We start from the raw sequence: 24,777 nt of genomic DNA, 5'->3' as shown, positions 1-24,777 counted from the left end.
CTTGGTAGGGGACTGGGAAAAAAGAATTAACGATGGCACTTAAGGAACTTCCGTTCGAGTAATGCGACAGCATTGCAGTTGCGTTCCAATTCTGTTCCGTTTCTGTTGTGATTCCTGTCTACTCCTTTGTAGAGTGCACCTTGTTGCGCGAGTCGGTACTACATGCTAGGGAAATGGGCAAAAAAAAGACACAAGCGAGAAAAGGACAAGGACAATCAATCGAATTATATAAAAATGAAAAAAAAATCATGTTGCTGTCATGTGCGCTTTAGGCAATTATTAGGCAGGCATAAAAGTCTTTGTGGCGTGTGCACTCCAGTCGTTGTGGCGTGTACACTCCTTCTCTTGTCCATTGTCTTTTGTGACTGGTTTTTTTCAAGTTAATATAAACCAACTCGCCCGCATTTCAACCCTTCTGCATAAAAGTATAAATATGCGTTATATGTGAATAATGTCAGTTGTGAGTATGCTCCCGTCCTTGCGCTCCTCTCATCCGCGTCTTCTTTCGCGCATTTTCCTTGCTGAACTACTCCTTTGTAGTGTGCGCAGTTGTAAGTACTAGTACTGACTATTGCCGGTTAACATTTTGTATTTTCCCGCCTTCTATGGCATGACATCGTTTCGGCCAACGGCGAGCTTTGTAACGTTGCCACATTTTGGGTGACGCCGGGTTTTGGCGTTGATGAGCCATTCGACAATGGCCGTCAGATGCGGACATGGCAGCTGGCACACCGCACACGCACTGGTGCCGCGAGAAATGCTTCGTCAAACGGAAACCGCTCTGTATTTGTGCGAAGCGTTTAAAGACGCCTAAGTCTTGGTATGGGCGAGCGGGAGAGGCCGTGAGATGGGTACCGCTTTCTTTCCCTTCTAAGAACTGCAGCGCCACCCACGTCGTAGATTATCGCCAATAGTTCATCGGACAACGAAGCAAAGGTGGTGCGAGACGCGTGTTTTTTCGCGCGCAATCGGTGCGACACGGCCGGACACGAGCCAAGTATTGCGGTCGCCACATCTTAGCACCCGGAGCGTCCAGTGAAAAAAGCCCGCCTCGGCCGCCGCGGTTTCAGGCTTCGTCGAACGCTGCGCTTCCGACGCCGTTTGAAGCAAGCGGCGGAGCTGGCTGCAACCTCCGCCCGATACCTCGATAAGAATTCTGCGGCCGTTCAGTTTTGAGAAAATTGGCTTTGACTCTGAGAGTTGGACAAGTTCGTTCATGCATTCGGTCACGTCATTACATATAACTGCTGTCTGTACGAGACGGTTCGAAAGAAAGCAGTCGTGAAATTGTGTGCTTTTGTCACTGTTTTCACTTGCATATTTTGATTAGTCTTGGATAGTGACTGGCTGCTGTCGAATTCGAACGCATCCTATTCACGACACTTGCTTTGCGTTAAGATAAAGTATAATTGTTGTAGCAGCGGGTGCCGCCCAAGTACACGAACTGCTAGCAACCAAAACCATCCCGGTTTATTGCCACATACAGTCATATATATACACATAGCGACACTGGTGCCTCTGGCGGCAGGTGATCCCCAAACCGAAACCGAAACCACATATACAACATATTTCCTTCCTTATAAAAAAAGACAGCTACATGGGTTAGTGATTTAGTAGTGGTAGTACGTTAGTGCTCTTTTACAGAATTATATTTACAGTAACAACAATGTGCTTGTCTTATGCACTTAATACAAAAATATGAAACAAAAAGAGGAAAACAAGATACAACTCCATTTATGTCCATATTTCACAACGTCAGCAAACTCAACACTCGTGCAGATTGTGACACGTTCATGTTCACTGCAAAACGTGTCTTTCTTTACTTAGTGTCCATAGCGGGCTGGAGGTCGTCTATTCCTTGATGGCTGTACCCTACGCTGAGGTCCCGATGCTTCTGAGAAACCACTGGCGGCAGGCGAAGTCTCTTCCGGCTCACAGCCGGTCACTGGTGACATAGGCGGCTGCTTCGCAGCAGCCACAGCTGAAGTTCCGGTTGGCGCTTCTGAAACGGGTCTCTCCAAGGTAGGCGGTGAGCTGCTTTCCCTAGCGGTGTCATTTGTCTCTTCCGGCTCACAGCCGGTCACTGGTGACATAGGCGGCTGCTTCGCAGCAGCCACAGCTGAAGTTCCGGTTGGCTCTTCTGAAACGGGTCTCTCCAAGGTAGGCGGTGAGCTGCTTTCCCTAGCGGTGTCATTTGTATCACTCCTTTCCCCCCACCCACAGATAGATGCAGAAGCTCGTGTTATCCTTGACAACTTTGAAGCGTTCCACGTTTTTCCATCATCAAGTTGGAAGGACGATTGCCCCTGCTTTCTTATCACTTTTCTTGGGCGGCTAAAAGCCAGGTCACCTTTAAAAGCAGTTTGTCTGCGTACTCGTACAAGGTCACCAACATTCACTTTGGTTTCCCTTGCGGCCCTGCGAGCGTCTGTGTATAGTTTACTGCATTGCTGCTTTTGCTTCACCCGCTCGCGTAGGCGGTGGAGCTCTGAAGTAGGGTCGGTTGCAAATATTGCTGACGGATACCCAACGACATCGAGCCGAGTCCTTGGTAGACGTCCATGCAGGAGAAGTGCTGGAGCAACTGCAGTTGTGGCATGCGGTGTACAACGGTAAATGCCCAAGTATTCTGTTACCGTTTGGCGTAAGGGACGCTGCTCGAGTGTAGCCACTTGAACAAAGCTTTTAAAAACTCTGTTGAACCGTTCTACCTGTCCGTTTGCTTGCGGGTAGTATACGGACGAATGCCGCAAGCGGATGCCGCGATCCTGCAGAAAAGCTTGGAACTCTCGAGATGAAAACTGTGGCCCGTTATCGCAAACAATTTCCTCTGGGTAACCTTCACGTGCGAACACTGACACCAAGAAGCCTGTTACCGTGCGTGTTGTGGCTTGGTTGCAAAAGTATACTTCGGGCCACTTAGAAAAGTAGTCGACCAGCGTGATCGCATATCGACAATCGTGTGGTGCTCTTTCAAATGGGCCAACAATGTCCATGCCAAGCTTTAGCCACGGTTCCTTTGGTAAGGGGACCGGGTTCAATGGTGCAGCCATAACCTTCGTGCTCTTGTCCGCTGCCTGGCATATACTACACGTTTGAATAGCTAGCTCGATTTGCCTGTCCATGGCTGGCCACCAAAATTTCTCGCAGACGTGCTTTCGTTCGTACAATTCCAGGGTGGGCCTCATGAGCAGCGGTAATTATCCGCGCTGTAAGTGATGCGGGAACCACAAGGCGTTCGCCACGCAAAATCAAATTGTCCACCACTGACAGTTCATCGCGAAGTTTGAGGAAAGGTTGAAGCTCACCCGGCAGAGATTTTTGCGCAGGCCAGGACGATTCAATGTAGGCCTTGATTCGTTGCAGTGTACTGTCTTCCGACTGGGCCTGTTCAAACTCTTCCCTGGTAATGCAAGAAGATATAAGGGCAACTGATACAGTTTCATCTCCCTGAGGAGGTGACGCAGGGAGGCGAGAGAGCGCATCTGCTACTCGATTTTGCGAACCCTTCCGGTACTTTACTGCATAGTTGTACTGCAGTAGGCGCTCCGCCCACCGTGCTATCCGCAAAGGACGCCTTCCTGGCCCTTGAGTAGACAGCAATGCGACCAAGGCTTGATGGTCAGTAAGCAACGTGAAATGGCGTCCCCACAAGTAAACATGCCACTTCTCGCACGCCCAAACACACGCAAGCGCTTCGCGTTCTTCTACTGAATATCTCCTCTCTGCAGATGAAAGCGCTCGAGAAGCAAAGGCGACAGTGTGTAGTTTCTCTCCCTCCACCTGTTGGAGAACCGCTCCAAGCCCACAGTCTGAAGCGTCAGTGGAAACAACAACTGGAAGAGATGCATCGAACATCCGCAGGACTACGTTGGACGCAAGTGCCTCTTTGGTCTTTCGAAAACTGGAGTCTACCTCGCCAGACCAAACAAATGGTTGCCCCTTTCGAAGCAGAACGCGCATCGGTTCAACCATATCGGCAAAGTTGGGAACGAACCTAGAGTAGTATTCGACCAGTCCCAGGAACGATCGAAGGCTGGCTGTATTGGTGGGTGCCGGTGTATCCTTGATGGAAGCAACCTTTCCCTCCAGCGGAACAATACCACTTGCTGTGATCCTGTGACCCAAAAATGAAAGTTCCTGCGTATCGAAGATACATTTGCTGTTCAGTTTGAGTCCTGCCTCTTTAATGCGTTGAAGTACTGCTGCAAGGTTATCGATGTGCTCCTGCCGGCCCCGCCCGAAGACTATAATGTCATCTATATAGAAGAACACGCCCTTACATCCTTGCAGGACTTTGGACATCATACTCTCAAATGCAGAAGGCGCGGAAGCCAGTCCGAAGCACACTCGTTTAAAACGAAAGAGGCCTTCGTGAGTTATAAATGCGGTCAAATCGCGACTCGCAGGGTGAAGCATGACCTGGTGGTAAGCTGATGCGAGGTCTAGCTTAGAAAAATTTGTAGCCCCCACTAAACTATGCAATAGCTCTTCTGTATGAGGAAGGGGAAAGTTGTCTACTACGACAGCTTTGTTTGCTTGTCGAAGGTCTACACAGAGGCGAATACCTCCCTCTTTCTTCTTAACGACCACAATGGGTGACACCCATTCAGATGCCTCCACCCTCTCTATCACGTCCAGATTTTCCAACCGATGGAGCTCTTCCGAGACCAATGGTCGTAGCGAGAGCGGAAGGCGCCGAAGTTTGGATTGCACTGGCTGCACCGTGGATCGCGTTTTGACGTGATGCACAAAACATTTCGCGAGGCCAAGGCCTGGATCGAAAAGAGATCCAAACTCGCCAACTAATTCCTTTGGGAGGTTAATATCCTGCACGGCTTTCGTCGGGTCAGGGCGCTGTTCCCTTCGAGAATTAGAAGTTAGCGTCGTTTCAAGGCATTGCAGAGATGACCCATCAATCTGTAGACCGAGGGCCTTGATGGCATCGATACCCAAGAGTGAGGTGCATTGTTCTACGACGTAGAAAAGAAGGCTTGTTGTGCTAGCTTTGTACGTAACGTCAGCGAAGAAACAGCCACGAACTGGAATTGGCTGTTTTGAATAGTCCAGTAACCGAACAGTCGGGGCCAAAAGTACTTGGCCTTCAAAATACTGCTTAAAAAGATCGTGTGCAATAATGGAAACTGACGACCCAGAATCTACAAGGAAAGTTATGTCCGCACGGTCAATCGAAACTGTGACGTAAACAGCGGAGCGAGCGGCCGTCGTCACAGCCAGAATGCTCAAAACTTCCTCGCTAGGAGAGCCTTGGCTGTCTACCTCACGCACCGGAGCGGAGCCTCGTTTCTGGCAAACAGAGCGGAAGTTCAACAGGATAGATAAGCGGGCGAGTTGGTGATACATAATGCAAAAAAACAGCGTATTCTTCGTCTAGTCCCCGTTTGTTCGCGCTGTTTTTTTGCATTAAGAGCGGAAGTGACCCATGACACCGCAATGGTGACAACGCTTGCTTTTGGCTGGACAGCGAAATGATGCTGCATTGTGCTGGGATGAACCGCAGCGGTAACAATGAGACTGGCGGTTGTGCGACCACTTCGAGCTCTCATCGGATTCTGGTGTACGCGTAGGCGTATTTCCACGAGTATTTATGCGTCCAACATCTACAGAAGGAAATTCTTGCAGATCATTGTACGCCTGCTCAAACTGCCTTGCCAGTAGTACTGCTCTAGCGAACGAGAGAGACGATCCTTCAAGCAGAAGACGCTCGCGCAAGCTCCGAGACGAAATACCAGCAACGAACTGGTCACGCAGCGAATCTTCTTCGACAGGAAAAGAGCATGTAGCAGAAAGCTCCCGCAATGCAGTGATGTACTCATTCACTGATTCACCAGCTTGCTGAACTCGCCTACTGAAACGATGCCGTTCGGCAACAACATTGCTTGTTGCCGAAAAATGAGCGTGCAGAGCGGCGACTGCGATATCGTACGACGATACTTCAGGCCTTGTGTCGCCTGTGCCCTTGCTATCTTCCGACGTTTTCTCAGTAGCAGTTTGCTCACCGAGCTTGACGTTGTCCAACAATGGAAGCGGTAATGTGTAAAATATGCGCTGACCTTCTACGCCGAGGCTGTGAAGAAGTAGTGCTTTGCGACAATCCGGCGTGCACTCAGAGGCCCCCGAAGCAAGCACGTAGTTCTCGGAGATGCGGAACCATTGCGGCCACGCAACAGCAGGTCGACCAGGCACAGGCAGGAACGGGGGCGGCGGTGCGAGTCCAGAAATGCTCATGGCGCCGGAAAGCAAGCGGCAAAAGTCACGCCCCCCGAAATGATCCCGTCCTCGTCGCCAATGTTGTAGCGGCGGGTGCCGCTCAAGTACACGAACTGCTAGCAACCAAACATCCCCGTTTATTGCCACATACAGCCATATATATACACATAGCGACACCGGTGCCTCTGGCGGCAGGTGATCCCCAAACCGAAACCGAAACCACATATACAACAATAATGTAAAGAATTTTGGAATGTTTAGGGCAGATCGGTCTTGGTTTTGTGCGTATACAGTGCACACTGCATAGTCGTGGAAAAGATGGCTTCTTTGGCGAGGTTGCCTATACGCCAGTCACATCACACTGCCTCCGCCGTTTACTGTTCTCGTTTTTTTTTTCCGAGGAGGAGCAGGAGGAGGGGGGATTACTCTATGAGCAATTCTGCCTCCCTCGTTGCGGCGTCTGGCACGGCAGTGCCCTGTCAGCAGTCAGCAGCTGAGCACACCACGGGATAGAGCTCCCAGTTGTGCATCAACGCTACGGTCAGCCATCGGTGGCGGCCTGAGTATAGCTAGCCTTTTGCTGACATTGAAATTTCGGACCACTCAGCTTCAGGAGAGGAACGTGAAACGTGCTCGGCGTCGTGCTTATAATTTTTTCCTTGCACGTGATCGCAGCCGGGTGTTCGAAAACTTGATGGCAGTTTTAACGGCGTCAAGTACGTACTGTAAATGCCATACTTGTTATGAGCAGAAGCTTGGAGACATGAAACGCGTCAACCTTTCCAAATGAAGGCAGCAACTTAGAAAGAAATTATAGCAGTTCAGTAAACAAATATTGCCCTAATTTAATGCGGGAAGCAATGGTGGATTTCATTTAAAAATGCTGGGTACGATGGCACCTTGATCTCTTTCAGCTGACTGAACAGCGATGAACGCTAGTGTGGCAGCGCAATCACGGCTCACGTTTGGTGCTGATCCCAGTGGGAGCGTCACGTATTTGTGTGCGCTGATGGCGTCGAGGCTGTACGGCAGACTGAGCAGTCCTTGCGAGAAATCTTCGCGTGTCCTCGGCGCACATTTGGCATTAGCTGGAAACGAGGTCGCTTCCGCAGGAAAGAGGATTACGGCCGCTAATCTGAGCAGGCCTCGACGGACGGCGGTGCGTTCGCTCCGCTTTCATGCGATCGATGAGCAGCTCACTGCTGCGGTACGACTGCGTAACGCAGGGGTGCCACACATCCACGCAGAATTGACCCGTGTCACAGAGAAGCTTTCCTTGTCGTCGGCCGTCGGCGAAAATTACAAGAAAAATCCCCAGAGAAGCGACCTAGGGGGCAGGTGGGCTGCCTTGGTCACATGACCTTGTGGCGCCTTGGGGGCAAACTGCGCACCGTGGCGGTTGAGTAATGATTGATCGCGAGAAGAAGAGCAGGCTCTTTTAACGACACAACAATCTTTTGTTTTAATGACACAACAATCATAGCCCACGCAAAAACACAAAGAGAACGGGAAATAATTGAAGTGTTCAAGATTACGACTGTCGTTACAGAAAATTGTGTCAGCGCTAAATCACAAACCTTCGAAAATGGCGAATTTTTGTGGCTGAGCTGTGCGCGCTGAGCAGTGGGCACGGCTAATGGTTGTTCTTGTCTGTGGTACCTAATTTTTCTTATTTTTTACGTAACCAAATTGGTCATGTCATTCTGTGTTTCAGATAAAAAGCGTAACCCGGAATGAAATTAGTTGAAAGTGCACGCTTCGTCTCTTGTCGTCCTTCACTTGTTGCCAAGCGCGGTTCCCACACGTGACTCAAGTGTCTCCTCCTGTGTTTGAGAAGCTTTCCTTGGAATCCCGCGATTGTAATTTGCCTCCTTTTCCGATGCTATAGAGCAATGCATAACGGACGTGCGTATGCGCCGTATTTTTATATTTCTTGCATTTTGCCTTCTGTGCTGTTATAGTTGCAACATAATAGTATTTGAACGCTTTTTGGATGAACATTGCAACCCAAGATATGCACTTGTAACGCAGAAAAGAGCAAGAACGAATATACATGTATCGCTGCCGCAGGCCAACCTCGCAAGTATATAAACGCGATGACGAGATAACTTCCACCAATCTCTGCGCCTGACAAGCGTGCCTGAAGGTTGGGGGTTTTAGGTATTGAACTATATACGATTTCTTTGCAAACCGCTAGGGCACTTTTATCACACGAGGAAGACGAAACAAAGCCAACCTGAATGTTGTTAGTCAACGAGAACATATTTACTTGGCGGTGCAACAGGCGGTCAGCCGAGTTTGGGTATGAACTGGTGATTCGCGACAATGCACGTTGCGTGCCCGCTTGGTTTCCATTTTAATGCGCCTAGATTTACAAGTGAAGAGCAGCAGAGGGTCCCCAAGTGCCCCTCTAAAGCGCTCCTCGGGCGAAGTTCATGCCGCGGCCTGCGACGAGGAATACACCTATGGCTGGCCAATGTTGCACGACACTTGACGCTGCTGTGATCGCGCTTCCTTCCTGCTGTGGAATTCGACGAAGAGACGTGACTGCAGGGCTGCCAGAGGGAACGACGACAATAGCGTCCTCACGTGTTCGAACAGGAATGCCAATAGCGTCCCCATAGCGACGATAGCGTTCAACAGGAATGCCAGCAACGACCATAAGCGTATTCGTTCCGGTCCTCGCCAGGACGAAGTGCGGTGTCAGTGTGGTCCCCTTCAGTCATGCTGGATTTGAACAATTGCCCGAGTGCCGCACCTGCGAGAGAGCCCCCGCGTTCCGGTCACCGGTCAAGCTCTTTCGACACCTGCGGGGAGACAGCCTTCATTCCTGTGTCATGCAGGTGCCCTCCGGACGCACGTGCGCGGCCACCTGGAAGCCGCGGGGACGACAACGTGACCGGGTCCTGTTCCCTTTCCCTCGACCGAGCTGCGAAGAAGCATCAGGAGCCCTGGAATGAGGGCCCGACCTTGCGAAGATGGGATCCGGGATCGCCTGATATGAAGACGACGCGGATCCTGCTGCCGCCGAACTACGCAAATGTTCAATAAAAGTTTTTCATTGATTCATTCAGGACCGCCCTGCCGTGGGTGGTACCATCAGTGCCATCGTGTGATTGGACATCATTCTTCGAACAGTATTCCCCAGCTAGGGATCTGGGGAATACGAAGAGTATTTAAGGAGCTGCTGGTTTGATGCCAGAAGGGAGCCCCCTTCTTGAGAGGTATCAGAGACTCCCGACTCCTATGAAGCTCTCTTTACTGAGAAGCACTCTCAGTTGCCCGTACTTGTACATAATGTAAATAGTCCTTGTATACAGTTTTTCAAGTTTTCTTCCTCCGATCGTCCTCGTCTCTCCTCCGGCCCAGTCACGCTACCTGAATCCCAACAATGCTTGCGTTTACGCTCCGCTCGGCGCGTTCGCTTCGTCAACGTACGAATACTGTGCGCTGCGATTACCATTATTGTGTTATCTAAATTTGTGCGTACGTACCTATCTCTACTACTTAAGACGTGGCTTTGGCTGGGCGGTGACAGCCGCCGCACCAGCAGCTTGACTTGCTGCTGGCGCTGCCGACTCCTCGGCGCTCGGACTATCCTGTCAGACCCGTCGCCTCCGCCACGCTCTGTGGGGCTCAAGTCACTGAAGTGCAGGTCGCAGTTCTTTGCAAGAACTGAGCTGTCGGGATCGGGAAAGGGATTATTGGTAACGCTGGTGCAAACGAAAACGAAGCTACGGTAGCGACGGCTGATGAGGCCTTCAACCCCCGGCCGGCGGCAGTTTTAAAGCGAAAGCTTAACTGGCCGCGAACTTGCGATCTCGCTCTGGCGGTACTCCGAGGAGGCACATGACGTCACAACGCGCGCCTCGCTGCGGATATTTCTCTCTCTCTCTCTCGCTCCCTAGTCACTACTGCGCACGCACCAGTAGTAGCACTGAGCCACAGGTGTTCCTCCGCTGCGCAGCGCCGCGCCTTTCCTCAAAATCCAAATCTCAATTTGTACGGCACCTCTCTCTTCCTTTCTTCTTTCACTCCCTCCTTTACCCTTCCCTTACGGCGCGGTTCAGGTGTACAACGATATATGAGACAGATACTGCGCCATTTCCTTTCCCCCAAAACCAATTATTATTATTATTATTTCTCTTTCTTCTTTCCATCCCTCCTTTATCCCTTCCTTTACGGCGCGGTTCGGGTGTCGACCGAGATATGTGAGACGATTACTGTGCCATTTGCTTTCCTCAAAAACCAAACAAAACAAGTTAGTCGACGGCATTCATACATTTAGTTGGCGTTGACAACTTTGCAAAGGCCGTTCATTTTCACGAAAGGAAACGCGCACAACTGGCTCCGTGGGTCAGTGGAAACCTTAATCTCGCTTTCATGTATGTGGCGTTGGTGTCCAACAGCAAAAGCCTGCTTTGATTGCATTCAGCACATTGGATAGGCACCGTGCCCTCTCTGCCGCCCTGGGAGGTGGCATGCAGTTAATGGTTGATCGCGAGAGAATGATCACCAAGCCGCTAACACCTCTGCTTAATAGAGCAATAAGTTTTTTTCCTCCTCCTCACCAAATGAACGCTGCGGCCTAGCTACTGCTGCAGTGCCGAATGTCAGCCATAACGCTGTCAGCGCTTATGCATTCCGGCCACATCTCTCTCTCACCACAGCCACATGTATCAAAGCACGAATGAGGCGTCCGCATATCAAGGGAGCCAGTTAGGCGCCCTTCCCTTTCCTCGAAGCCATCGCCGTCTAGAACGTTGTCAACGCCAACGCCAATGAACACCGTGAACGCCGACATCTTTCGCTTTGTATATCCTGGATTAGCTGAGCTAATCCGCATTAATTTTCCTTTCGGCTGCTGCTAGGCTAAGCCACCCGCTCACAGGAATCACGAAGTCCACTTTTACGTTAGTTACGTCACTTTTCGGTTATTTCGTCACCAGTTTCCGGAGTTTGGATCAGAACGGCTGGGAAAAGTGCTGCAACTTCGAGTACAAATTTTTTAGGAGTAAATGCATTTTTCGCCGCCTGACAAGCCGAAACAAGGCCACAAAATGTAAAAAAAAATATAAAGTTGTGCTCAGTGTTCCTGTAAGGGCGGCGACAGCACTAAATTTCACATTTGTCGCTGCTTGTTGTACAAATTGTCTGCGTGTTTACGTTCGCCTCTTTGCAATTGTCGGGCCATCAACCGCAATATTCTGACTGTTTAATGCAGGAGCAGTCATCCGCTATGCTGCGAGGTTGCCGACATTTGCATATACCACCTGGTGGGCATGTGGTTACGCCACACGGTCATGTGACCTTTCTCGACCAATAATTAATTTAATCGCCACCTGCCACGGTAGGCATGTTGCTCACAATCCGGTGGCGGGGTGTCCGCCTAACAGGGTGGGCAATGGCGGTATCGTCACAATATCATGTTTTCTCGCTCACCCAATCAAGGTGGCCCATCGGAGCAGGTTGCGATGACGTCAGATGGTGATGTGGCCTCTCTTGACCAAGCAGCGAATTTCGCCACATGAGTCGGCGAATTTTCCTCCCGACGTGTACTCTAATCGGTCGGTGCCTCATGGTTTGTCGTTTTATAGCTCGTAAAAGCTATGTTGTCAGTGAGAGTAACTTCTGGGACGTTAGAACGGGGTAATTTATCAATTTGTCCTCTTTAATCAGTCCTGTGTGCCCCTTAAAACTGCATCTTGCAACGGCGGACAGCCACCGGAAATGCGAAAATCCTTTCGTTGTAACGTAATTCAGAATCAGAATCATGTTTATTTAATCAAGAAGGAAAATACAGTCTGGGTAAATGTATACAGAAGGAGGTCCCGTAGTCAGCGACTGTACTGGGACCTCCTATATTGTTAATGAAAATGCGAATATAAATGGAAACATAGCAGTAGTAATAACAAGTAGTAATAACAAGTAATAACAGTAGTAATAACAAGAAACAATTGTGCCGTTACATATTTCCGCGGCGACACACATTATATAAAGGGTTGTGTAGGCATATACATCAACCAAGCAGAATAATGAAAATAGAAGTTATACAATGCTTATAGTTATACAGTTATTCAGTATATACTACTTGGACATTAAAAAACTACTAAAAAAGCGAAAAACTGAACAGTAAATTGATGACGGGGAAAATAATGCACATATTAAAAGCATATGCCGTGTACATCTGATGTAATACCTTATAATTCTAATATGTGGTAGCTTGTCGAGCAGTTGTTGTGAGGTATTAACGCTTTTAGTTCGTTTTTAATTTTACATACAGGTTTAGTGTTTTTTTAAATCCACCGGTAAGGTAATTCATACGGAGAATGATGAAAAATAAACTGTTTGCTTCCCATAATTGGTGCGTACATGAGGCAGAATTAGGTTCCTGTTACTCGCAAATCTTGTGGTGCTGGTGTTGGTGAGTTCTGATCTTGGGATGGATGGAAATGAAATGTGTTGATTAATTACTTTCTATACGAAGATACCAAGGTTAAGTTGAAGACGTTGACGTACGGAGAGAATTCGCAGTGAATTGAGTAAAGATTGAGCATTAGAATCGAAGGGGCTGCATGTTAGTATTCGGACTGCTTGATTTTGAACTACTTGTAACGAAGTCAAATGAGTATTGTAGGTGTTACCCCAGCATGTTATACAGTAAGAGAGATGGGAATGAATGAACGAGTTATACAGGGTTAAGAGTACAGACTGAGTAAAGTAAGGGCGAGTTCTGATGAGAATTCTTAAGCCATATGCTATCTTCGATTTAATGCCAGAAATATGGGAATGAAATTTTTGATGGTGATCTAATTCCACTCCCAAAAACAATGATGATTCGCTCTCTGGAATGACATGCGGGCCTAGGCAAATGTGGGGAACATAAGTAGGAGATGTGAACATAAGAAGGAGATGTGAACAATACAAACTTAGTTTTATCAGTGTTTATTTTTAGCATACGTTTAGAACACCAAGAGTATATATTAGCTAAATCTTTGTTAAGTTTGGACGTAAGCGCAGTTATGCTACTATCGGAGTTATATATCGTGGTATCATCGGCGTATAGAATACACTGGGAAGAAATAAGGCATTTGGGTAAACTGTTAATATATATTAGAAATAAAATCGGGCTGAGGATTGATCCTTGTGGCACGCCCATGTTAGAAACCTCAACTTCAGAATAAACACCAGATACACAAACAATCTGAGGTCTATTACATAAATAATTTTTAATTAGTAACAAAGGAGGACCAGTTATACCGATTTCTTCTAACTTAAGAAATAAAACCGCGTGATTTATCGTCTCAAAAATCTTTAAAAAATCAACAAAAACAGAACCAGCAAACTTGCCCTCGTCTATGGAACCCTTTAGCTGGTCAGTTAGTATAATGAGAGCTAGATCCGCTGAGAATCCAGGGCGAAAACCGAACTGTCTCGAAGAAATGACATTGAATTTATTAAGATGTTTAGTCAATCGCACCTCAATGAGTTTTTCGGCAACCTTACTGAAAAAGGAAAGAATGCAGATGGGTCGGTAATTGGTTAGACGGGAACGATCTCCTTTCTTAAAGACAGGGATTATTTTTCCTCGTTTCAATTCTTCAGGAAAGATGCCAGTTTTAAACATTAGATTAACAATATGGGAGAGTGGATCGCAAATAATATGAGCAATTAGTTTGATGTCAGTTGGATTTAGGCCATCAAGCCCAGGGCTTGTTGGCTTCAAACGACGTATGACATTAACGATTTCCTCTGGAGTGGTGGGGAAAAGAATGAATAGGGTAGACGATTATATGCTATATCATGATAGTTGTCTGGTGAAGTAGCTTGAGTGGATGAAGCACACAAAAGACACGGCACATAGGCAAAGACGGACACGACACAGGCGCTACTTGCAACTGTTTATTGGATACACGCACGGCTTATTTATAGCCAAGAGGTAGGGGTGATGGAAAAAAAACACAAGCAAAGGGTAAAAGATACTGGCTATGGTATGGATACTGCATTGTAGAGAACAAAAGTGACTCAAATCTTTCTAAACTTATCTAAAAATATACTCTCATTCTTATGTAAGACTAGCGATGGGTGCTGATGCAGGAACTCCCGCCTTTTTTAATCCGGTGGGCTTCTAGCAGTTCTCGGGCAGTCTTATCTTTACTTCTGCAAAGGATTTGAGTTTCCTGGAGCTTTGGTTGACAATTCTTCTTCTCTTCTTTGCCGCAGTCCTTGCAGTGATGCGGCAAATGTGACCCGGTACCAACTCTTAGTGATCGTTTGTGCTCGGTTAAACGTGCATTAATACATCGGCCTGTCTGGCCGATGTACACCTTTCCACAGGTCAGCGGGATGCTATAAACCACCCCCACAGCGCATTTCAGAAACGGGTTTACATGCTTAATTTCACATTCTGTTGATTTGGCATCATCACTTCCAATCTTTCGACACAGCGATGCAAGTTTTCTGGGTGCAGAGAAGACCACTGGTACTTTGTATTTTGCAGCAACACGCTTAAGATTATGAGCCACTTTGTGGGAGTATAGAATCACCACCGGTTTGATTTTCTTTTCAGATACTTCACCATCTCCGCTCTTTCTTTCTCTTTCTTTTTTTACTTTTTTCAGTAATGCTTCCGTGACAGAACTAATCACCAGGGAAGGAAAGCCTGCCTGTCTAAGCTTTTGTATCTGTATATCAAAGCTTTCCTGTACTTTATGACAGCACGATTTTTTGAGAGATGTTTCAAGGCACATGATGGCAATGGCACGTTTCACAGTTTTAGAGTGCGTCGAATCGTAAGGCAACAATTCTTTGCGGGCACGAGGTCGATACATCCAGCAAACGTCTTCGTCAGTAATGGTTATGTCAATATCTAAAAACTGTAACTTTTTTTCTTCCGCGAGTTCATAAGTAAAATCCAAACCCTTGCCATGTTGTTTAAAATCTAAAAGGATATCCTGCACAGTTTGCAAATAAGTCAAGGGTGATTGCTTAGTCAATTTAATTAAAAAATCGTCAACGTATCTAAAGGTCTTGATAACTTTGCTTGCGTCAAATGCCACCGATAAGGTTCTGTTAATGCCTGCAAGAAAGATGTTGCACAGGGGGTAGTCGCTAACAAAATGATTAATAAAGGCATCTCCAATTTCTTTCGGATTTGTGTAGATAATGTTTTCCTGCTAAATCTTTGATATCCGTTCTGAATAAGTAGTTCTGTTAAGGAAGGAATTAACGACGTCCCATTCTTTTTTCTTATTGTTAGCACAACTTAGGATGCGGTGCTGAAAGTATTGTTTCTTTGCCCTTTTAAGTTTTGCAGAGAAGTCATTAGTAAGTTTTTTGTACCTCTTCAGCAAATTGATGTTTTAAGGTTGACGCTTTGTTTTCTTGTAAAGGTTTTCTTTTTTTCTCATTTCTCTATGAAGGGTGTCCGAGGTCCATGGGTTTTGGGGAGCAGAGTATTTCCTTTTGCAATTGTGTGTTTGTGAATGAGAATGAACGTAGTTGGTAATTAGGTTTAGAAACTGTGAGAATGCATGTTGGGGATTTCGGATCCACATTAACGAGGACCAGACAGTGTTAGTAACTGAGGTAACGAACTTATCCTTATCGAGGACTACTTTGGTATAAGATGTGCCATTTTGCCTTGGTTTAGTGCTAAACCGAATGAATATAGATAGTGGTTGGTGATGTCCATGTTTAGAACACCAGCGTCAGGAGGAGATAATAGGTTAGAGCATGATCTATTAAAGTATTGCTGTTGTCAGCAGTGCAACGAGTTAGAATAGAGATTAGGCATTCGAAGCCGAAAGCGTGAAAAGAGGTAGCGTAATTCAAGCTGCAAGCAGAATTGGTGTCCAGGAGGTTTATATTTATGTCACCAACAGTGACGGCGTTGCTGTTTTGAAATGAGAGTACGCTCAGGTTCTTCTGAAGAGCTGAACAGAAGTCTGTTACGGATGACGATGGGGAGCGATATATGCATCCAAATACCATTTTTTTTGTTATCAGCACTTAGGAAGGAATATTCAATTTCTATCCATACTGATTCGCAATTAGTTATTTTTATGTCTAGAACATGTCTTCGCTTGAATGTGAGAAGTTTAGATACATATATCGCTTCTCCACCATGATCCGATGTCCCTCTGTGACAATATTCGGAGGCATATGAAGGGAAAGAATATAAGTCTTTGTCACTGTCATTCAATCAAGTTTCTGTAACAGCAATGATCGAAAATGAGGTTGATAAGGTGAAAAAGAAATCATGGATGGCATCATAATTTTTACGAAGGCTACGCGCATTTATGTGAATGGCTGATCGTGAAGAGGTGGCTAAAAAGCGGTTTAGGTCGGAAGATGAGAAGTATTCTGACATGATTCTTGGTTCAGGCAATTTGGTTGGCTAGTTCATAACGGAGAGATCGGCTTCCTTTGAAATTCTATAGACCGTGCTGTCAGTCGTTTAGCGAGCCTTGATCTGGAAATTGTCAGTCCACACGAATTTCCAGTCGTTCGCTTTCTTCAGCGCGCGGGCCTTAGAAAGCAATGTTTTGTTCGCAACAGTCAAGTGATCGTTGAAGTAAACGGGGCTATCAGTAGGGCTTGTTACTCCAATGTCGGATAAAGTAAGCTGCGCCTTGCGCGCTTTGCTAACGAAGTCTGCCTTCTTTGAACGCAAGTGGAATCTGGCGATGATGTTCTTTGTGTCCTTTTTCATTGTAGAAACCCGATGGACGACGTCCAGATCAGCAGGTGATATGGGACACCCATTTTTTTCACCGACTGTTTCCAGGACTGCCACGCAATCTTCGCCTTGCGTCAGCGGGATACCTTTGATCTCGACATTATTTATCCTAGAATATTGTTCCATTGCTACGATCCTGGTTGAGAGCGTGGTGTTTTGTTCAATCAGTCATTTGTTATCGGCAGCTAAAAGGGCGTTTTCGGTTTTTAGTTTCGCGATCATGTCATTCAGAAATGTTGCGCTCTTAACTACATGGTCAAGCTCAGTCTTGAAGGTAGCAATGTCAATCCCTGAAGATTGCAACTTCAGCATGTATTTGCCAAAAACAGTTTCGGAAGCTTGGTCGGATTGATTTTTAAGCCTCGACTCGATATCATCGATCCCTTTTGCTAGTTCGGCACAGGTAGGCATGGTTAACATGACAAATAAACCAGAACAGCAGCAGCAGCGGCAGCAGAAAAATAATATAGCAGTGGACAAAAAAAAAAGTGGCACCGTAGTGACAAGACTAACCTGCACAGGAATAAGCGATGATTTAGACGTTGAACACTTCGCTGTCGCCACTGCTGCTATGATCGATTCCCAGCGATACTCGCGAAAGGGAGCTTACTATTTGTCGCATACGGTTCGTATGAAATTGGTGCTTGTTAGGGAGAGCCGCAGCGGCAGCAGGAAAAAAATAATAAAAAGCGGAGGGACGCTCGAGCGTTGGCACGCATGCACGTGCTTCACATTCAGCTGGACTCCGTTCCGGCGGCGCTGATCCAATGCGGAGACAAGAAGCCGCTGGGAAGTGGTGGGCCAGCGCGACTCAGCGGCTCGCCGCCGTTTTACTGCGCCCCATGGTTACCTGCACGGCGTTCGTGAGAACGTTGAATGGTCCCACATACACTCGGGGTACTGTAGCGCAAGGCTGTTTCACTTTCAACTACTTGGGACTAACAGATTGTTTTTGGCATTATTTAAATTTGCTCGGGATGCGCTGGCATTCCCCACCAAAGTAAATGTGTTTTCTATGCGCTCACAGACGTGCTCGTGCGTCACCCGTAGTCATTCGCGGGCCGAGGTGGCCGACTGGTTAGCGCTGCGAGCGGCTTGCCACGCATCGGTCGCCGGGGGTCTGAGTGCGGACAGAGCGTCTCCTCCCCTGTCGAAGGGGCCACGCAGCGCTTGGCACGGCCGCGCTCTTCGCGCCTCCAGCGAGGCTTCCGTTTGCAGCGACGGGACGCGTTTCCCGGTCCCGCGTCATGACACGCTTACAGCCGTTGGCCTGAAGCTTAACGTCACTGCAGCGTGCCTGAACACTCTTCCGGAGAACAGGAACGAGACAAATGTGTCTGCACAGACAGAATTTTACAAAATGTTTTACACCTTTTGGCCTTCTCTCTCCGCCCCACTGTTATCAGTTGGTGGGGTAAGCCCTATACCTGCAGAAACGGAGTGTGCATGGGATCGTGTCTAGCCTCATATTGAGCAACCGTGTACTTGCCACACGTGGGCAGAATTCTGAATGAATGCTCGATTGGTTACAAAGTCGCAAGAGTTTTCAGATATGCCCACGATTTGCTAATTGTGCTATAGACATTGCTTTGAATGACACACAAAAAAACACTCTCATATGCAATAGCGATTTTTAAGGAAGGCCTCCATCTCCCTTCATTTGACCTTTAGCGCATGTGGTGTCCTGTCTGATGGAGCGCTAATTTTCGTCTTGGTGGAGCGACTCGTCCAAACAGCTACCCTCATCAAAAGTACACGACATTAAGTTCGCCAACGCAGAAAGTTGTAGTTGATCCTTGTGTTACACAGGGGAAACCGCCACGTGAGGTTTTTCAGCCCCAGTGTCTGCAGCGTTGAAAGTGGAGCCCCTACAGGGTCTCCTGCTGGGCAAATACTGGCTCCTCCGTGAAGCACGTCGGCGATGCGGGTGGTGGCGGCTGGTTTTGCCCGCTTGGGCTGGAGTCTTCGCCAGCGCAGCGTTGAATGCCAGTGAGAGAGAGATAATTTAGCCAGATAATTTAGCCGGCGTTTAAAGATCGCTGGCATGCTACTCACCGTGGGGAAGGGGATTTGGGAGATAGAGGGAGGCGGAAGGAGGGCGGTGAGGAAAAGGTAAAATAAAACAAATAAAAAGAGGAGAAGATAAACTGCGGCCATCAAATGCGCACTGGGGTGCAGTATGCACTCCGTATAGCCAGTCCAGTCTTGCGCTCGCATTGCTTCATGCCTTGATGTTCGTTCATCACTCTCGTGTTTGCGGTGGCTATAACGTGCAGCAGACCCTACTCCGGAACCCGCCGTCGTCGTTCAGTGGGCGCTCGGGTACCGGCCATGTTTCGATGGAGGATATGCGATCTCAGTGCGCCAATGCCGGATTGTCGAAGTTTATTCGGCGCCTCTTTTCCTCTGCCTTCGTTTTTCGCGCACACCGAGAGAGCTACAGCGCCTTTTCTTTTTACCCGCCATGAGCAGTTACTAACACCAAGAGCGGTCGACGAATTAAGGCGGGGCCCCGTGTGACGCCAGCATGATGCGTGACATGGTTTACGCAAAAAGCGCACAGGCGCTAAAAGACGTAGACAAGCACACTCAAGACAGGACAGGCGCCTGTCCTGTCTAGAGTGTGCTTGTCTTCGTCTTTTAGCGCCTGTACGCTTTTTGCGTAAACCATGTCAAGCTACAACCAACTAGCTCAAATGAAAGTCTTGCTTCATGATGCGCGATCGTTGTGCCAGCGTACCACATAGCGCCAATTTAAACCTCGCACAGTCGTAGTCATTTTTCGTCCTCACCCCGACGAAGAACGAACGGAGCAGAGCGAGAAACGGACGACGCCATTTTTAGCCGCCGATGTGCTTCTCTGCACGCCACCAAGTTTGATGGCATGTTTGCCGCTGATGAAATGATCCCTTTAGTAATAGAAGTACGCGAGAGCACGCAGAAAGCGCAAAAAAGTTCAAGTTCGCCTCCGTGTTCTCTTTCGTCTTGGCGCCAAGGTCATTCGCCGACCACAGGACGTAAAAACACTTCGTGCTTAAAAAAAAAAAAAAGCCGCGGTCAATTGGATATATAGCGCTCCTGGATTGCTGTCGACGAGGAAGCGGTCACATAATTTCTAATGCGATCGCTTTGCCTGTCCCACTACGAGAAAATCCGGATCCAGCCTCGCTGCCGTCCTTAGTGACCTCGTGCGATAGTCGCCCTCAAGCCAAATTCGACGGCGACTCCGTCGTTAAAGTTACGTCTTATGTTGATGATCTTTAGTTTTTTATCGCAAAGCGGACGCCCAACAAGCTTGTGCTCATATTTTGGCATGTTCAGTACTGAACTCAATAATTTGCAACTGACAACAAACTAAGGTTTTATGATCTGGAACTTGCGCTATCTGACGGCCATGTATGTTCCCCGCGCTCCTGGAAGAGCCTTCTGCCCTTCAGTCGCGGGATTGCAAAAACTCGCATGAGAGCATGTCTTGCGCATATATAAAACCCAAACAAGCCTTGATGCGCAGGTCACCAGGCTTGCCACTGCAAACTACCCGATCAAGATCTTATTGAGCGCAGCAGAATCAGTACTAGGTAAAAGCAGACTTCAGAAGGTGGCGCGCAAACTAAACTGCAAGAACATCGCATGCATAGCGTATGTTCACGAAGCCTCGCACAATCTGAAAAAGATTGTGAGGTGAGCAAAAGCAGCGTGAAGCTCCTTTTTCCCGCCGGGAATAAGTTGGGAAGGCTGTGCTAAAGAGTCGACCGAGAAATTAGAAGGAAGGCGTGTGAGAAGAAACACCGAAAGAAGTGTGTCAACTATTGTTGCGGTGTTGTCTGTAAGCTTCCGCTGTCATGCGGCCAATTTTACATCGGGGAGACCGGACGGTGCGTCAGCGAGCGACTACGCGAGAGACCGAAAATCATTCGCGCCGAAATAACGTTGTCACTCATTCCGCCGGTTGCAAAGACTGTGAGGCGTTTTTGAAGCGGACCGCAGTTATGGCGAAATGTAATGATCAGACCTCACGGCGAATATCACAGGCTCTTCACATACATGAATTGGCTGGCGCATGTGTGCCGGTCGACCGTGCATGGGTGGCCCTATTCTCCTTAATCATTGACGATTTTGATAGTAGCTCCCGGATGTATGTCACGATCTCGATTTCGCCGTATTTGTTTCTCCTCTGTTTGTTTGGTTTGCGCTGCTGCTATATATTGCCGCCTTTTCTCGCAGTAAATCATATCGCCGCTAGTCAGCGCTGCAGGGTGCCTGTCTCTTCTTAATCATATTATATATAATAATATATAATATATACATATTATATATTATATACAATATATATAATTATAATTATATCAGGCGACACGAACGCACATATAGAAGACCTGGATGGGTACACATATTCGACAGGAAGCATGCTGCAGGGCATGTGTGACAGGCATGATTTAGTTGTATGCAACAGCACCGAGAAGTGTGAAGGGCTCATAACATGGGAGGCAGGGAATCTGCACTCGACGATAGATTATGCACTAATGTCACAGAGGATGTATAATAGATTAGGGGTAATGAGCATAGATGAACATGGTTCCAGAAGTCTAGGTAGTGACCACAAGCGTATCAAGTTGAGTTTCAGAAGAGAAACCAATGTAGAACTGAAGCGAGATGACAATCAGAGGGGAATTTTTACTCAGAAGAGCAATTGGAAGCAGCAGCCCAACAAATTGAGAGAGTAACTTTTGAGGATAGTGAAACAGAATGGACTTATAGCAAAATAACTCGGTTACTGGAGCTAGAGCTAGCTAAGGTGCATGTTAAGCTAAAAGGTAAAAGACGCAAACCCAAGAGTTGGTGAGATGAGGAGGTCAAAAAGGCGATAGAGAAACGTCATGAAGTGTGCACGGAATACAGATACTCCAAGAAGAGGAGGAACCAGAAGTTGAAGTAGACAGAAAATGGGATACCTTCATAAAGTGCAGAAAGGAAGCATCCTATTTGATTAATCAGAAAATTAGAAGAAAGGGTTCCCAATGGATGTCAAAAGTAAATAAAAAGGATAGAAAAGCAGCTGAAAAAATATGGAAACATCTAAATGCAATGAGTAATAAGACTAAGCTAGAGCAAAGATTTATTGTTATAGATCACGGTATTCGAGTAGAAGGGGATGAAGCGATAAAACACATAGGAACAAGGATGACAGAAAAATTTAAAGAAAGAAATGTTGCATATAATTTATCGAAGGAGGATAGACCGGTTACTGCAATAGCTTCACTTGAGCAAAGAGAGTGGGAAAGGGGAGAGAAGAAGGTTCCTAGTGGCACATCAACAGGACCAGATGGTATCCCGATTATGTTGATAAAGAAGCTAGGACCAAAATCCAAGCAAACATTAATACAGGTAGTGAATAAAATGATAGTGGATGGGAAAGTCCCCGATGAATGGCGATTAAGTAGAATGAACATGATATATAAGGGAAAGGGGGACAAAGCTGACGTAAGTAACTATCGCCCCATAACAGTGACATCTGTGGTTTACAGGGTGGTGATGCAGATTATAAAGGACAGATTGCAGGCTTGGGTGGAGAATGAGGGGGTTTAAGGGAAGTTACAAAATGGGTTCCGGAAACAAAGGAAGTTGGAGGACAATCTGTTTTCATCGACGCAGTGTATACAGATTGCTGAAAAGGAACACAGGTCCCTATGGCTAGCATTTCTGGATATTATGGGAGCCTAGTTATTCAAGAGTATCTGTGGGTCATACTGGGCACATTGGATGTGGAAGGAGTAATTAACCTTTTAAAAGATATATATATATATATATATATATATATATATATATATATATATATATATATATATATATATATATATATATATATATATATATATATATATATATATATATATATATATATATATATATATATATATATATATATATATATATAGTGTCAAGGCGTTTATTTGAAGCACAGGTCTGTTGATCTTGGTTGACCGGCGACACAACGGGCACACTCACAGGCGTCGTTCGAAAACCCCAGCTGCACCTCGTCTGCTTCTTCGTTGACCCGCTTGAACTCGTCCGCTTCATCGCTGCGCTGCGCCTGTCGGTCCCATTACAATTACTCTCCCTCCGAAAAAGGAGCCATCCTGGCGACTTACGGAGAGGAGAGGATGGGCGGGTCATAGTAAGGCTTGAGGCGCTCAACGTGCACAGTTTCGCGGCCCCGGCGACGGTGGTCCGAAGAGGGAACGAGCGGCTCAACGATATAAGTCACCGGAGAAGTTTGGTGGACAACCCGGTAAGGTCCGTGAAAGCGAGACAGTAGTTTCGTGGCGAGGCCGGGAGTGGAGGAAGGCACCCAGAGCCAAACGAGGGCGCCAGATGGGTATGACGCTGGAGGGTCCGGGGAATCCCGACGGTGCTTCTGATCCCATTGTTGCTGTGTGGTGAAAGAGCGGGCAAGTTGCCGGCATTCTTCGGCATACAGGTGAGCTTCGGAGAGTAAGGTGGTCTCGGAAGGGTCAGGGTGATAAGGAAGGATGGTGTCCATGGTGGATGTAGGCTCCCGGCCATATAAGAGGAAGAAAGGAGAAAACCCCGTTGTTGTCTGAGTAGCTGTGTTATACGCGTACGTGACGAACGGGAGCACTTGATCCCAGTTGGAGTGGGCGGTGTCAACGTACATGGCGAGCATGTCACTCAGAGTGCGGTTGAACCGCTCAGTCATGCCGTTGGTCTGGGGGTGATAGGCGCTGGTGTAGCGATGAACGATTTGGCATTGCTTGAGCAGGGCCTCGACGGCGTCCGAGAGAAAAACACGGCCGCGGTCACTTAGAAGTTCTTTCGGGGCGCCGTGACGAAGAACAAGACTGTGTAGAATGAAGTGAGCGACATCGTTTGCGGTAGCAGATTTGAGAGCCGACGTTTCGACGTAACGGGTGAGATGGTCAACGGCAACGATGATCCACCGATTATTAGCCGAAGTAGTTGGAAGCGGGCCATAAAGATCAATGCCGACGCGGTCAAAGGGACGGCCAGGGCAAGGTAACGGCTGCAAAGGAGCGGCGGCGGGGTGGGGAGGTTTCTTGCGACGTTGGCAGGCGGTGCATGACCGAATGTATTGACGTATGTAGCGGTACATACCTCGCCAGTAGAATCGCTGACGAAGGCGAGCATATGTTTTCAGTACACCGGCGTGGCCGCATTGTGGAGCGGCGTGAAAAGAGGCACAGATTGTAGCACGGAGGTGTCGAGGGATGACCAACAGCCACTTCCGGCCGTCGGGGAGGTAATTACGGCGGTATAAGAGGCCATCACGAACGGCGAAGTGGTGGGCTTGGCGGCGAAGGGTCCGGGTCGAATGATGCGGCGAGGGAGTGTTCAGGAAGTTTAGCAGCGAGGTGATCCAAGGATCCTTCAGTTGTTCGGAGAGCATATCAGGGATGTTGAACGAAGAGAATTCGTAGGCACAGACGAGGGCAGAGGTTGACTCGCATGGGAGTGGTGAACGAGAAAGGGCGTCGGCGTCCGAGTGCTTGCGGCCGGAGCGATAAATGACGTGTATGTCAAACTCCTGGAGACGTAAAGCCCAGCGGGCGAGGCGGCCAGAAGGATCTTTGAGGGAGGATAGCCAGCATAGGGCGTGGTGGTCTGTGACGACATAGAAGGGCCGGCCGTAAAGGTAAGGGCGGAACTTGCCAATTGCCCAAATGATGGCGAGACATTCTTTTTCTGTGACGGAATAGTTTGATTCCGCCTTGGTGAGGGCGCGGCTGGCGTAAGCGACGACGTATTCCGGATACCCAGGCTTTCGC

The 24,777-nt window shown here is 47.7% G+C and overlaps 2 protein-coding genes across 2 annotated transcripts in view; one reads left to right on the top strand and one right to left on the bottom strand.

Moving 5' to 3' along the window:
- The window catches only part of LOC144107321 (uncharacterized), a 28,246-nt gene extending 21,997 nt beyond the window's left edge, over positions 1-6,249 (bottom strand). Inside the window, exon 1 of the mRNA XM_077640311.1 lies at positions 5,583-6,249. Coding sequence (XP_077496437.1) covers positions 5,583-6,249 — 667 coding nt within the window. The remainder of the gene's footprint in view (positions 1-5,582) is intronic.
- LOC144106446 (muscle calcium channel subunit alpha-1-like) overlaps positions 1-24,777 on the top strand; it is a 605,267-nt gene that overhangs the window by 49,550 nt on the left and 530,940 nt on the right. The window lies entirely within an intron of this gene.

The sequence above is a fragment of the Amblyomma americanum genome, chromosome 10, assembly GCF_052857255.1.
Source record: "Amblyomma americanum isolate KBUSLIRL-KWMA chromosome 10, ASM5285725v1, whole genome shotgun sequence".
In the NCBI taxonomy this organism is placed as follows: domain Eukaryota; kingdom Metazoa; phylum Arthropoda; class Arachnida; order Ixodida; family Ixodidae; genus Amblyomma; species Amblyomma americanum.
The sequence above is the reverse complement of the archived record's forward strand: the minus strand, read 5'-3'. Positions and strand labels throughout refer to the sequence as shown.